General features: G+C 41.7%; 1 protein-coding gene across 1 annotated transcript in view; it reads left to right on the top strand.

The window, feature by feature from the left end:
* LOC111864089 (RNA-binding protein fusilli) overlaps positions 1-14,594 on the top strand; it is a 207,237-nt gene that overhangs the window by 149,757 nt on the left and 42,886 nt on the right. The window contains exon 5 of the mRNA XM_023851087.2: positions 13,855-13,909. Within this exon, the coding sequence (XP_023706855.1) occupies positions 13,855-13,909 (55 nt within the window). The remainder of the gene's footprint in view (positions 1-13,854; positions 13,910-14,594) is intronic.

The raw sequence follows: 14,594 nt of genomic DNA on the forward strand, positions 1-14,594 counted from the left end.
ACAACTTCATAATTTGTACTCTTCTCCAAGTATGATTAGAATGATCAAGTCAAGGAGGATGAGGTGAGCAGGGCATGTAACACGAATGGGGAGAAGAGGAATACATATAAGAAAGCTAGAAGGGGAGAGACCACTAAGAAGACCAAGACAGGTTTGTGAATAGAAATGAAATGGATCTTAGAGAGATAGAATGGGGTAGTTGGATTGAATTTATCTGGTTCAGGATAGGGATCGGTGGAGGGCTCTTTTGAACAGTGTAAAGAATCTTCGGGTCATAAAAAGTTGGGAAGTTCTTGAGTAGCTGCGTGTCTCGCGGCTTATCAAAAAGGGCCCAGTTCCATGAAGATAGTTATTTCCTTAAATATTCCCCATAAATAAAAGATATCTCTATAAAGGCCGTGGAGGCCCATAGGATTGTGAGACGTCGAGGCTCCCACGTTTTGTAGAAAATACGCTCACAGATGGCGGTAAGTTTGTCAGCCTTAAGCGGCGGCCCCCCTTTACCTCTAGGAAGATTCCTGAGCCTCAGTTCTCTGAGAGGATAAGTCGACTCCAGGGTCATAGTGCAGCTGGAAATTTTAGGTCAATTGAAAAATCCAGTGAACTCGCAGAGAATCGAAGCCGCAACCTCCCAGCTTGTAGTATAGTGCTTCAACGAACTATGCTACCGCGTGCCCACATTCGTCAGAAGGGAAAATATTTCAAATCAAATTTGTAGGTCTTAAAGGACTGTGCCAGCATCATATTTGTAGCATGAGCTTTTCCTGTTGCATTTTGAGAAAACTCGTAGTTTTTCACGTAAAGGATGTGTTATGTTGAACTGAAATGGACTAATATAATGTTCGGACAGCGGGGTTTATTGCGGTCCCCCAGTACTCGTACAGACGTCTGTAGCAAATACAACATGAGGTGGAACTGATGGATATACACGATGTTGCCAAAATGAGTTTATTATACCCACTTCGTGAGAACTCATAATTACAACAATAACAGAATCCGGGGGGTGCCAAATAGCGACATTAGAGCAGTACGCTCGAATTTCCATGCACACTTTCTCACTTCTCGCTTTTGGGGAGGGTCGCCAACCTCGAGTCCTTGGCAGTGATACTACAGGCTTCTTCAAATTCTTGTCTCACTGGCGGCATGTTCTTACGCTCAAGGTCACGCGGGGTCAATACTTCCGTTGTTGCTGCTGTAATTGACCTGGCAGGAGACCCGCTCTTCTGTGTACTCGGTTATTAGGGTTCCCTCGCAGAACAATTTGCACTGCGATTTGAGGAAGAATTTTTGTCGTTCTCAGTTGTTACACTTAACGCTTTTTGTACCTTCAACTCACACGTACGTCGTTTTTGTAGTCTTCAGAATGTTTCGTTACCATGGTTACTATGAAAACATACCGGGAGGTTCTTTCCTTTGTCGACTGGTTCACGGTTCTACGCTTCACGGCGACCGGTACACCGCCGGCTGCGAGGTGCATACGAATTTTGTAGATGAATCAATATAACCTGCCACCTGCTACAGTGTTATATTGTATTTAGGGAATTTATGGAATACACGTTCTATTTCCTCGTAGAAGCTGTCCTTCATATCATTAGTTTTATCCTCTGTTGGGGCATGGACATTCAGAATAATGACATCACACCAGCGACCTCTTAGTACTGCGTACGACATTTCATTACTAACAAACTCTTATCATCTTAACTGCCGGTAAGTTTCTCTTTTGTATGAAAAAACCATATATCTAATTCATGATTTTCATTCCCCTTTCTATAGAAAAATGTATATTCGCTTGCTGGTTCAGTGCTACCCCTGTCACACCTGTCCTATACTTCCGTTTAATCTAACTTGTATTTCATAGTTCTTTTGCAGCTGTCATGAGCGAACCTGACTACTTACATTTCATATGCCAAATCTGAAAAGTATTTTTCTTAGCCTAGGTCGCTCAACAAAGGGGGTACACGGTAGCGTAGTTGATTGAGGCACTATGCTACAAGCCGGAAGGTCGTGGGTTCAGGTCCCGATGAGGTTATTGGATTTTTTCAATTGACTTAATCCTTCCAGCCGCACTATGGCCCTGGGGTCGACTCAGCTTCTAACAAAAATGAATACCAGGAATACTTGGAGTATTCTTGGGGGTAAAGGGCGGCCGGCGCGTAGGGCTGACAACCTTGCCGCCATCTATGAGCCGATTGTCTAGAAAATATGGGAACCTCAACATCTCACAACCCTGCGGGCTTCCACGGCCTGTTACAAGGATAGTTTACTTTACTAGTTCGTTTAACAAAATAACGTGTTCAAGTCAGGCCTTTATGACATGTCGTAACAAGCTTATTTTTGATGATGAATTTGTTGTCCCACGCCCAACTTCCAAGCTGAAGGATCGTCCCTTTGTCGACTGTCCGCGAATGCTTATACACGTAGAATATGTTCGGAGCTACCTTCCATATCTGGATGCCGTTTCCATCATATTTAAGGAAATAAAGTAAAAATAATATTTGATTCTTGAACAATGGATGTACACTACCAATGAGGCGTCAGAATTACAGAGGCTGCACTTTAAAAATAAGTGTATACCGTATTTACGCATGTATAGGCCGCGTGCGTGTATAGGCCGCAGCACAATTTTCAGACAGAAATTATAGAAAAAATAATTTTCTTGGAATATTATTTCAGGAGTAGAAATTATTCCGAAATGAATATGATTAAATGAAGTGTGATTTCGAATATTTCGAATATAAGCCGCACCCCAGTTTTCCTCTTGAATTTTTGGCAAAAAATGTGCGGCCTATACATGCGTAAATACGGTATTTCAGATGTATGATTAGCGATATTAAGAACCTAGACCGGCACATTGCAACTCGGTCTCTGTACCAGGGCTTTTCTCCCTTTTGAGAATCAAGGTCATCGGAGTCGATGACATGGTCCAAGGTGAAGGGAGCGTGGAAGGTAGAGTCATAATCGGATGGGCAAAACATGTATGAGTAGGGGATGAGGCATTTAATTCATGGTCACCGGCCACATAAACTGCTTATAGTCTCGTTAAAATTAGAACAGGCGGCGTTCTTTACACCGCAGGATCCATTTACAGCCTTCCGATGAAACTCCTAATATAAGTGGTATCATGGCGGATTGTTTCAGAGACCGTTGTGGACATTCCAATTTCAATGCGCTGAAACTATCTGAAAAAAAACCGTGTCCGATTATTAAAAGTTTTAATAAGTTGTTCGAGCAATGACCAACAGATTGTGATCTGTACTAATGATGTAGGAGAAGCCGTGATAGCGTAGTCGATATAGAGACTGGCTACGAGCTGGGCGACCGAGGGGTCGGAGTTCGAGTCCCTTTACGGTAACAAATTTGCTTTTCTCCGTGTTGTCCAGACCGGTTCTGCGATCCACCCAACCTCCTATCTAATGGGTACCGAGGGTAAAGCGACCGAGACGTGAAGCTGATCACTCACCTCCAACTAGTGCTAAGGTCAAGAAAATGTGGATCTATAAATCCACTCCGCCATACCCCTTCATGGCGTAGTGCTTCGTTAGTTAAATGCAGGGACAACTTTACCTTTATGATGGACTTCGGATTCTCACAGAGGTGGTTATGAAGTGTGTTGTTTTCTGCGGATATAACACCATGTAGTCCGTTGAAAGTTGATTGACGTTTCGGACGCTTATATTATCTCTGTCTTTAATGCCAAAGAATATTGTGAGCAAGAAACCAGAGTGAAAGCAGGTGGCAAGCTGAGTCTTTTTACTGCCTGCTTTGAAGCTGGTTTCTTGCTCAGAATATTCTACTGCTTTGAAGATGGAGGTCATATGTTCCTCCGAAACGTTAACTTTCAAGGAACTACACGGCGTTATATCCCAAAGAATAGTAATATTTTACTAATGATGTTCATTTATGAAGTCAAAATGTGACGTCACGGTTGTGTTTATCGTGGTTCTTGTTGCTTCCGACGCCAGATTGATGACCCAACTTTCAATAATTTTACACTCGTTATTATTCCACTAATCAAAGTATTATCCATTGGTAAGGCGCGTTATTGAGACAGGTTGCTCGGAACCGCTATGAGGACGGGCCTCGAAGCTAGAAATGTAAAGTTAAATAAATAATAAAACCTTACGTTGCGCTGTGGCCGGAATCAATGGCCGCTACTGGAAGTGAAAGGCAGGACATTGAACTCTCCAGACACCTGAGCTCTTCCGAACTGAAGGGGATTGCTTGCGGTGCAGACTTGTGCAATCACTGCATTGTTAGCAGTGTTCTGCGTCGAGACCAGCTGTATTGACAATTCAACAATGCGTTTAACACCAGTTCACAGTACAGTTGATAGTAAACTGTCGATAATTTCTAGCGTTTCTCAGCCTCCTTCACGGGACGGCATGTCGAAATGTAACATAGCTTAGTATATATCTCATAGCATTAATGTAAAGTTGTGAGTTTGATATTTACATGTGGCCTTCTTATTCCTAATAGTTCTTCTGGGTTTTTATTTACAACCTGCAGTATTTTGTAACAGTCGTTACAATTAATGGAAAAAGTATGCTTGCTACATTTTCAGCCCATCTCATCTTCTTCATTTAATCAGTCTAACAGTAATGGACGATGAATACAATTTATGAATTTCTTCATTATGTAGTGTTTCACGATCTTTTGTTACTTCAAGGTGTCACTGTATTTGTCTTGCTTTTCTGAACTATTATCCTAAAGGTGTGGAAACGGGTTTAAGTTTAAACATCTCAGTAACAAATCAAAATTCGATTCAGGAGGAACTTAAGAGGAGTTTTAACTCGCGCAATATTTGCTACCATTCAGTCCAGAAGCTTTTGTGTTCTCCTCTGCCGTCTAAAAACGTAAAAATTACAACACACGAAATTATAATTTTACCTGTAGTTCTGTATGGATGTGAAATTTTGTCTCTGATATTAAAGGAGGAACATAGACTGAGAGTGTTTAAGAGCAGGGTGCTGAGGAGAATATTTGTACTTAAGAGGGATGAGGTGACGGGAGGTTGGAGAAAGCTGCATAATGAGGAACTTCTTAATTTGTATTCTTTGCCAACTATAATTAAATGGTCAAGTCAAGGAGGATGAAGTGGGCAGGGCATGTAGGACGAATGGGGAGAAGATGAATGCATATGGGATATTGGTGGGAAAGCTAGAAGGAAAGAGACCAGTGGGAAGACCAAGGCTTAGGTGGGTGGAGAATATTAAGATGGATCTTAGAGTGATAGGATGGGATGGTATGGATTGGATTGATGTGGCTGACGATAGGGACCAGTGGAGAGTTTAGTGAACACGGTTATGAATCTTCGGGTTCCGTAAAATGTTGGGAATTCCTTCAGTAGCTGCAGAATTGGCGGCTCCTCAAGAAGGGCTCAGTTCCATGAAGTTTATTAGTTATGTTGGGAAGTTAGAAACTTATTGTGTATAGGAAATTTATTTAGATAGCGTAAAGTTAAGATGCCAGTCGGATGAACAAGCAATAAAAAATATATGGAGCCTATTTTTGAGAAAGGGAAGTCAAAATTTGTGGTAACAAACAATAACAAGAAGTCACAAAGAGGAGTGAAAGTAAAGTTCCCCTCTTTTTAAACTAGGAAGCGAGCAGGATCACTTTCCGTCCTCCTTATTATCGGGCATTTGTACCTGCAGTAAACGAACAATGGCAGATGCAGAATAAGTAAGAGAATGTTCGTGTATTACCAACCGCAGTACGCCTTCCCTCTCAAGTTTACCCATCATATACTCTGGTTAGTTGATCAGCGGAGTATCGATAGATAAGAATATGTTTGGAAAGAAGAAAAACAGGTATAAATTACAGGATTCATGCGAGGTGAAATCTGTTGGCAACTCGTGATAGCAAGTTAACAGTGAATGTAGTGTGTTCACTAATATATTGGTGTGTGCACTGAATTATACTCGGCGGGCGGCACCTAATGATTCCGAAGGATCTGAAATTGGCCTATCAATATTTGTTGCATCTGATATCAAACAGAATGAAGTCCAAGCCAGAATACGTTCAGCCCTGTTAGAGGTAAAGTTGTCCCTGTGCTTAATCAGTCAAGCACTATGCCATAAAAAGACATACTCTGTGTAGGCAATATTATGGAAGAAAAATTCGCTGTATATACATCTGGATTTCTCACTGCGCTTCGAATTCATTCATTCATCAGTAATCTGTCAGACGACAGGTCCACAGTCTCTTCCAAAACAGTTCCTCCACTTAATGCAATCTAGAGCTTTCTCCTTCAAATGAGAATAACCTCTTCTGTCCCCAAGGTCATCTAGCATCTTCTTACGTCTTCTTCCTCGTCTTCTGGTCACTTCTATCCGCCCCTCTATCTTTCCTTCAATAACTTCTTTTAGAAGGCAGTTACTGCGTAAGATATGACCAATCCAATTAGCCTTCCGTTTTCTTATTTCGTGTAAGACATTCCTCTGCTCACTGGCTCTAATTAACACTTCTTCATTTCTCACATAATCGGTCCAACTGATCTTCTCCATCCTTCTCCAACACCACATTTCGAAACTTTCCAGGTGTTTCTGATCTATTGCCCTAAGTGTCCAAGTTTCAGCCCCATACAGGGCTGTAGCCCAAATGTAGCATTTCACTAGTTTATTTCTCAAATTTAAGTCCAATATGCTGGTAAAAAGATTCTTCTTCTTCTTGCCAAATGCAGCTTTCGCCATGGCAATCCTAGATTTAATTTCACAAGTACACCTTCCATCATCTGTTAACAAACTACCCAAATATTTAAAACATTTCACATTCTCCAGTTGTTTTTGGTCTATCTTTATTGTGACTGGGGTTGGTTGTCTTGAAATTTTCGCTACTAATATCGGAACTTTATTGAAAATATACTTAAGTAACTTTCTGATGATGAACCACCCTCGTTTCCGTAATACTGTTTATGGAGTATAGATAGGTGCAGTTCTCAGAATTCCAAGTACAGAGCACTAAATTAGTTCAATTTGAAATCTGTACAGTTCAGTGGCTATCGTCGCGGTGCTTCTTGCTGTTTCGTAATTTGGGAGATATCTGAGACCTCGCAGAAATTGTTCGTGATTTTAACCAGGCACTTCAGATATACTTCCTAAAATTGCGCAGAACAGCATCTATATTTATCCATTTTTGTTCAGTATTCAAAACCACCCTACAGTTCGAAGGCGTGTAATCAGAATATTTCTTACTGAATTTTGTTGCACAAATAAAGATTGTTCAGATGGCCAATGTATGTGTTTAATATTTATCCCCGAGTTCACAGATACCCCGGCTGGATCGTTCCTGAGTCTATTTAGGACGGCCCACGGCTTAATGTCTTCTTTCCTTATTATTCATTCTGATGTTCTTTCATCCGTAACATTTCTCGTTTACCCAATGATGTTACGCATCCTACGTATCAAACAAAAAAATAAATCCTTGGCCTGTAGTCCGCAAGCGAACTATACCGACTGAGCGACCGCCGCTTGTAGGCGAAGTTAGTGCCAACTTTAGCGGATAGAGGGTGTCCCGCGGTCAGCGCAACGAATCCCCACGTCTGTTAATCTAGGTTTTCTAGACCTCAGCCGCTATTTCCTTGAAATATCTCCTCAATTATCCACACGAGACTGAGTGGACCCCGTTCCAGACCCACTACGTCTCAGAAAATCTGGTAGCGCCGGGAATCGAACCCGGACCTCTGGAACTGTAGCCAGGAACTCTGACCATTAGACCACAGAGGCAGTCCATCCTACGTATCTCGTATTCTTTTCAGTTGACTTCTCCGACTTTATCCTTTGTTATGTAACGACGCTTGTTTTATCGAGACAGTATATTGCTGGTGATGGGATGGCCAGCAAATGTGCAACCCTTATTGGAATGGGAACTGATAGAGGAGACCAAATTACTCGGAGAAAACTTGACTCGTTGCCACTTTGTCCATCACAAATCCGACATAACCAGACCTGGGACTGAACTTTGGCCACTGCGGTTGAGAACCCGGCGACTAACCACCTTGGGATATCTGAAGAATGCAAATAACGAAACTTCTCATTTTGCAGGTTTCTCCATCATCCTGTTCTTCTCTTTCTGTTTCGCTTCTCTTCTTCCCCTCTTAGACCCATTTGTTCTCCTCAGGCACTTTGTTCTCAAACGTCTCAAATCACTGTTATTGCCTTAGCGCGAGAGACCTAGCTAGGAAATGTAAGATTTGAAGTTTTCACGGCTGTGACTATGAAGAATGCCGTCTTCTGGGATGTGACGCCATGTAGATATCGTGTTAAACGACGTTTCGGAATAACGTATCACCTACATTTTCAGGGTAGCGAGGAGACAGCAGCCACCTGCTCACGCTTGTTGCTCGCCTGCGGATATTTTATACCTTGAAGATGGAGGTGATACGCTCCTCGGAAACGTCGGTTAACACATATCTACACGGCGCAACATCTTGGAAGACGGCATTCTTCTTGCTAGGAAATGTTTTTATTAAACAAATTCGTAATGTTAACAATACAGATGAAGAGGGGTCATTTACTAAGACAAGAATGAAGAATCATTGCGCGCAGAAAATGAATTCCTTAACGTCATGTATATATTATCTTGTGTGGAAAAGAAATAAAAGTGTAAAAATCATGTGTTATCGCTTCTTGACGACCATGACCCCAGCAGATTTTCAGAAATATGACCTCGTGATAATTTTCTGAGTCTTCACGAAACTTTCTCAGTGATGGTCCGACGTGTGCCAGATAACAGGAACATCGGAGCATAATGTGTCCTTGTCCATAAGCGTCACTTCATATAAGTTTGTTTGGGGGGGAGTGGTAGAAACGCACTCTTGAACTCGACACTGTATGTCTGTTTACGCAAATATTCAGATTTCCAATGATGTTCCAAAGAGGTCAAATATAAGATGATGCCAGACTTTCGCGTCTGTTCAATGCTGACGTTAATTCTATAATGAATGATAACATGGTGTAGGCTCTTCATCCTGAAGATGGAACCAGCAAGGAAGTTCCGAAATGTGGCAATACTGCTCTCTAATATGCAGTGATATCGCTCGAAACCACTATGAACATCAGTGTACGTGGTGTTTCTCCGTAAATTGATATTTTCATGCACATTTCCTGTCTTGACCTGGATGAGCGAACGACTATTGCAGCGATTTTCGAGAACGTGTAACAGCAATTTTCACGGATACAAGCCAGAATCTCCCAGTTTTACCATTTGTCAAAGTGTGGATGTTTTGTGTTCCTTGCACAAACACATAATGTGAATGCGTATTCTTAATTGGAATATCTTCTTGAGCTGCTTTTTTCTTTCGTGTAAGTAAAACTAAGTGATATCCACGGCAATTATACATTTTCGCAATAAATTAAGACATTTCGTTTCTTATTTAATCTAAGGAAGAAAGTGAAACATATACCAAACGACAGAACAATCGTCACTTTCTTCTTACAAGTACTGTATGTGTTAATATTGTAACATTACATGTTCTAAGTATGTTTTTGCCCAAATCCTTTTAGCTCGTGTAAATTGAATTGTCAGCCCTTAAATATTATTTGACATAGAAGATGCAACCTATCAGAAGTCCCATAACAAGAAGTCTATTAGACTGAGAAGTCAGGTGACCTAGGCGGCCAGGGGGTTATGCCGCTATGGTCAATTATTTTGCTGGACTACGTTCATAAAATATTGCTAGACCAGTGCACCATCGAACAGTAAAGAAGCAAACACTTGTTAATTTGACAAAGTTTAGAGATGTCTCCATGTTAATGCAGATTTTACTTTCGTGGTTTTAGCAAAGACGATTCAAATATATAAATCTTACTTAAATTAACCCTTAAGCCTTCATAGCATGATGATTAATTAATTGGGCACAGGGACAACTTTACCTTTTAGTTAATTTTGTTAACTGTCTTATGTTTATGAATGAACGTAGTTTTATCCTAGTAATCAGAACTTAATTTTGGAAATCACGCAATTTACCATGGGAAATTGGTTTTTATATCGCCGTCTTCGGGATCCTTCTAGCGATATGCATGTATCTGTGAGTCTGTCTGTACGTTATTGCAGACAGCAATAGACAGGCCTCCGTGAAATTCGGCATGAACATGGCATTGATATTTCGAGCCCTTTCTGTAGTCACAAATCCAGCGCGGCGGCTGTGTGAACTTTTGGGAGGGGACATTATTAGCACCATTCTTGCTTACATACTGACATTTTTTTTTCCTTGGCACTACAGCCCCAGTGGGCCTAGGCCTACCTCCATGAACTTCTCCGTTCACTTCGGTTTTTCTAGATCTTACACAGTCGGTAGGACTCCTTGGGCGGGTGATCAGCTCGTCGCAAGGCCTCTACCTGTACACAAACACAGAAAAACGCACACAAACATCCATGCCCTGAGTGGTATTCGAACCCACGATCCCGGTTTCCAAGCGAGCGAAGACAGTGCATGCCTTAGACCGCTCAGCTACCGTGACCGGCACATACCGACATACTGTGTGGTAATTCGTAGGAGAATGGAAAATAATAGAACTGCAAGGAAAAGTATTTTTTGTGATACATGATAAATAAAAATAGATGATAGAGGGTGTCGCGTGGTCAGCTCAACGAATTCCCACGGCCGTTAATTTCGGGTTTCTAGACCGGACCCGCTACTTTTCTATTCAAGTAGCTCTTCAGTTATCCTCACAAGGTTGAGTGGACCCCGTTCCAAACCCACTACTTCTCAGAAAAACTGGTAGCGCCGGGAATCGAACCCGGACCTCTAGATCTGTAGTCAGCAACTCTGACCACTAGACCACAGAGGCGAATCAGCGTAAGGTAGCCCTTGAAATTTGCACGGTGGCATACTGTGAACACACGCCCTGGTAGTTTTGGCAGTATTAACAACTACATTGTGTGCTTATTCGCGAATGCACAGAGCTGTGCTTTTAATGTGTGTTTTTGTACTTGTAAGTCCAGAGCTATAGCCTCCAGCTTCGGATTTCCTTATTTTGCATCTGGAGCATTTAATTGAGTTGCATCGGGTGATAATTGGTGATAATTCCTGTTGAAGCCGTAGGAGAGACTAGCAGCCATGTTGGCAGTGCGTTTTGAGCGGCATTATGCTCATGCAATTTGCATGCAAACGTGTCTGTGAGGTATCAGTTGTGATGAAGTGTACGAGTTTTGTGTAGGGTACGTTTCATTTATTTAGCAACGGACTGTTTAACGACGCAGCCCGTACTATATAGCGTTGAATGGTATGATGAGTAACGAATGAGGAATTAGAAAGGATCTGGAATAAGTTGTCTTGGTTTATTTAGAGACACTATCCGGGTATTCGCCTGTACGTGTTGAAGAAAATATGGCAAAACATCAGTCAAGACAGTCGATCCCTGACCGAGATTCAAACCGGATACCTCTCGAATACGTATCAGAAGCGTTACTGATTGGACCAAGTTGCTTTGTGGAAGAGCAGCTTATAGCGTTTCATTTTTGCATGCGAATGTAGAACTGAGGACTCAGCGTATTTTGAAATGTTTACAGAAAGAAGGAAGTTTCGTGCCTCTGTCTTCTGTGTTAAGTTTATGTGACGAAGTAAATTGTATATGCGATTGGCGTTTCCTACAGCTGTTAATATTTTGATCTACTAGGATGTTATCCCGTGTGATATGGTGGATATGTGTAAAATTGTGGTTTCAATAAATGTGTACATGTAAATTTGTCTCTACACCACGGCTATATGCCATAAAGACATGTGAGAGTGTGAATGTTAAACTCCAGCAATTTTCAACTTCGATCTTAGACTGTAAGGTGAGTGGCCAGTTTATATTGCGACTGCCCTACCTCCAGAGTGAGTCCCCCGTACCTGTCGAATAACAGAGCGACGGAATGAAAAGCCATTATGGACATCATATGGAAGAGAACCCCTATTCATGCCTGGAATTGAACCCAGACAGTCCAGTTTGTTACTTTTCACTATACCGGGATAACTCAGTTTATTCATTAATTAGATAAAATCCTTTTTATATTTTGTTGTATCCAGACTAATGTTCTCCTCTGAATTCGGTGAGCTGATTCGAAAAGTAGTTTTAAGTTTTGTTTGAGAGTATAAGTGTAAGCTCTGGATTTTTACTGAGGAGACACCCAGTTTGAATCTCCGACGTCATACCGACTGTCCGTGACTGAGGTCCGCTATGTAGGGTCTAATGAGCATGTTGATGGGCCGTGTAACAGAAAGACAACGGATTTATTGACACAGTAACTGTACAATCCCGAAGAAGACCCTGCACCATAGAGTTAGTGGAACTCACGTTCCCTGCGCTTCTTCATGGCGACATCATGAAGGGGGGGGGGGAATTTTACCTTGTATAATTTTATTTCATGCAGATTCTTATATTGCCTCTGTAACTAAAATTGTTTCATCATGAGGGACAGGGAGGGTAGGCTCACCGGTAAAACATCCATCTTGGATTTGGCTCAATTTCTGAGCCGGGATCGCTTTTCTCGATATATTTTTAAGTTTTCTCAAACCACCCGAATGCCGCTTCGGTGCTTTAACATACCCCACCATCGTTTTCCCTCACAGTGTCTCACAGAACACAGTTCTTGAGAAGGTGATGGTTGAGAAGCTGGTCTAGAAATGATTTATTGAACCCGAAGGTTAATTACTATGCTCACAAGAACCCGTTATTGCACTTTATCCAGAAGCCGTTGAACAAAGTCCACATCTCGACACTCTGTTTAAGATCCATGCTCCCACTTACGCCTATAGCTCCTAAATTGCCTTCTCCCTTTTGTTTTTCAGATTACAATTCTGCCTTCATCTCTCACCTTCCCATGTGTGCGAAGTGTTCTGCCCTATCTCTCCCGATCGATCATTCAAAATCAGTCTATCGTACCTGTCAGTTTTATTTGTGTCCTTAATGCTAATATGTTATAAAGGCACTGTACCACACAGCTAAATATAGGGCATTAAATTCACTTATAAGTTACTTGCGAAGCGTGTCGGATAAAATTTTTACTATTAGGCCTACCACCTAACTTGCCAGGCACTTCTTTCGCTGTCTGTTGGAACTTGCTCAGTTCTTGAGAGTATATGTTTTAGACCAGCAAATTTCACCTCCCTGATTTCTCCGTTATTATTTACAAAACTTTGTTAAAGTTTTGGAGCTTCATTTATACGCTTCGCCAAGTATAATTAGAATGATCAAGTCAAGGAAGATGAGCTGGGAATGGCATGTAGCACGAATGGATGGAATTGGTGGGAAAACCAGAAGGAAAGAGACCACTAGGAAGATCAAGACATAGGTGGGTGGACAATATTAAAATGGCTGTTAGAGGAATAGGATGGGATGGTATGGACTGGATTGAACTGGCTCAGGATAGGGACCAGTGGAGGGCTCTTGTGAACACGGTATTGAACCTTCGTGTTCCATAAAATGCTTTGAAGTTCCTGAGTAGCTCCACGATTGGCAGCATCTCAAGAAGGAATCAGCTCCATGAGTGAGTTAAAAGACTTTATTAAAAATTTACTATTTTGCATCTTATCTGTAATAAACGTGGCGACCTCGTAAGTTTTTACAGCTTCGTAAAGTCACAGATTAAGTCAACGTGAGTGGAGTGGAATGAAAATGTATGTTGGTTCTTGAACTGCAGCTTACAGAATACTGGCCCATCTCGCTTCTTCCTTGTTTGATAAGCGAAAATAAAAATAAATTGTTTTGGGGTATTGTCATCAAATACGTTAGGAGAGTTAAGTAGCACTTACAGTATGTACTGTCGTTCGTACAGGGAGCGACAGATACTCGAATGTTACACAAGGAAAAAGAAACAGTACAGCGCTATGTAACTTATTGTTCTAAAATATGTTATGTGTTTTCTTTTTAGGTCATAAATTTGAAAATCCAGAGGCGGTGAACCTGAGGCTGGAGCCCGGAATCTGGTGAGTAGAATGTAGTGCAACGTCACAATTTGGGGTCACTTGAACCGAAAATTAGTATGCACAGGCTTCTGACGCGGTAATACCAGTAAACCGGTTTTACGATTTGATATCATTTGATTTATTTATAAACGAGGCCAGGTCACACTGTTATGTTACGCAACCCACATTGTAAACAAGAACTGTTCGTACAAGTTGGAGAGCCTTCCTTCAGTGCTGCCATAATTACTTTTTAGTCAGGTTTTATTTATTGCTAGTGGGGTGGGACTAAGTTCCTTGTACTGCGGCCACTTCTGGCCTATGGTACCAGCCCCAGGTGACAGGTGAGGGTGATTATGGAGCAATTAGTGGAATGAAGATTGGCAGGGAAGTACTCGGAGAAAACCTGCCCCAGCGCCACTTTGTCCACTACAAATTCCACTTTACCAGACCAGGGATCGAACCCGGGCCGCCACGGTGGGAAGCCAGTGACTAACCCCTTGAGCTATGGCGCGGCCTTTTTAGTCACGTTGGTCATTCTTATTCCGTAATATGTGATGAACTACCTGTGTGTATGTGTGTGGGTCCAAGTTGGGTCATGTTGAGTACAAAGATTAATATAGTGATTTGTTTCTTACAACTCCAGGGATGTTTCTCCAGTTCTCATTATTCTTCTTCCTCCTTTTCTCCTTCTCATTCTCCTTGCTCT

This window comes from Cryptotermes secundus, unplaced genomic scaffold (assembly GCF_002891405.2).
Source record: "Cryptotermes secundus unplaced genomic scaffold, Csec_1.0 scaffold705, whole genome shotgun sequence".
Classification (NCBI taxonomy): Eukaryota; Metazoa; Arthropoda; class Insecta; order Blattodea; family Kalotermitidae; genus Cryptotermes; species Cryptotermes secundus.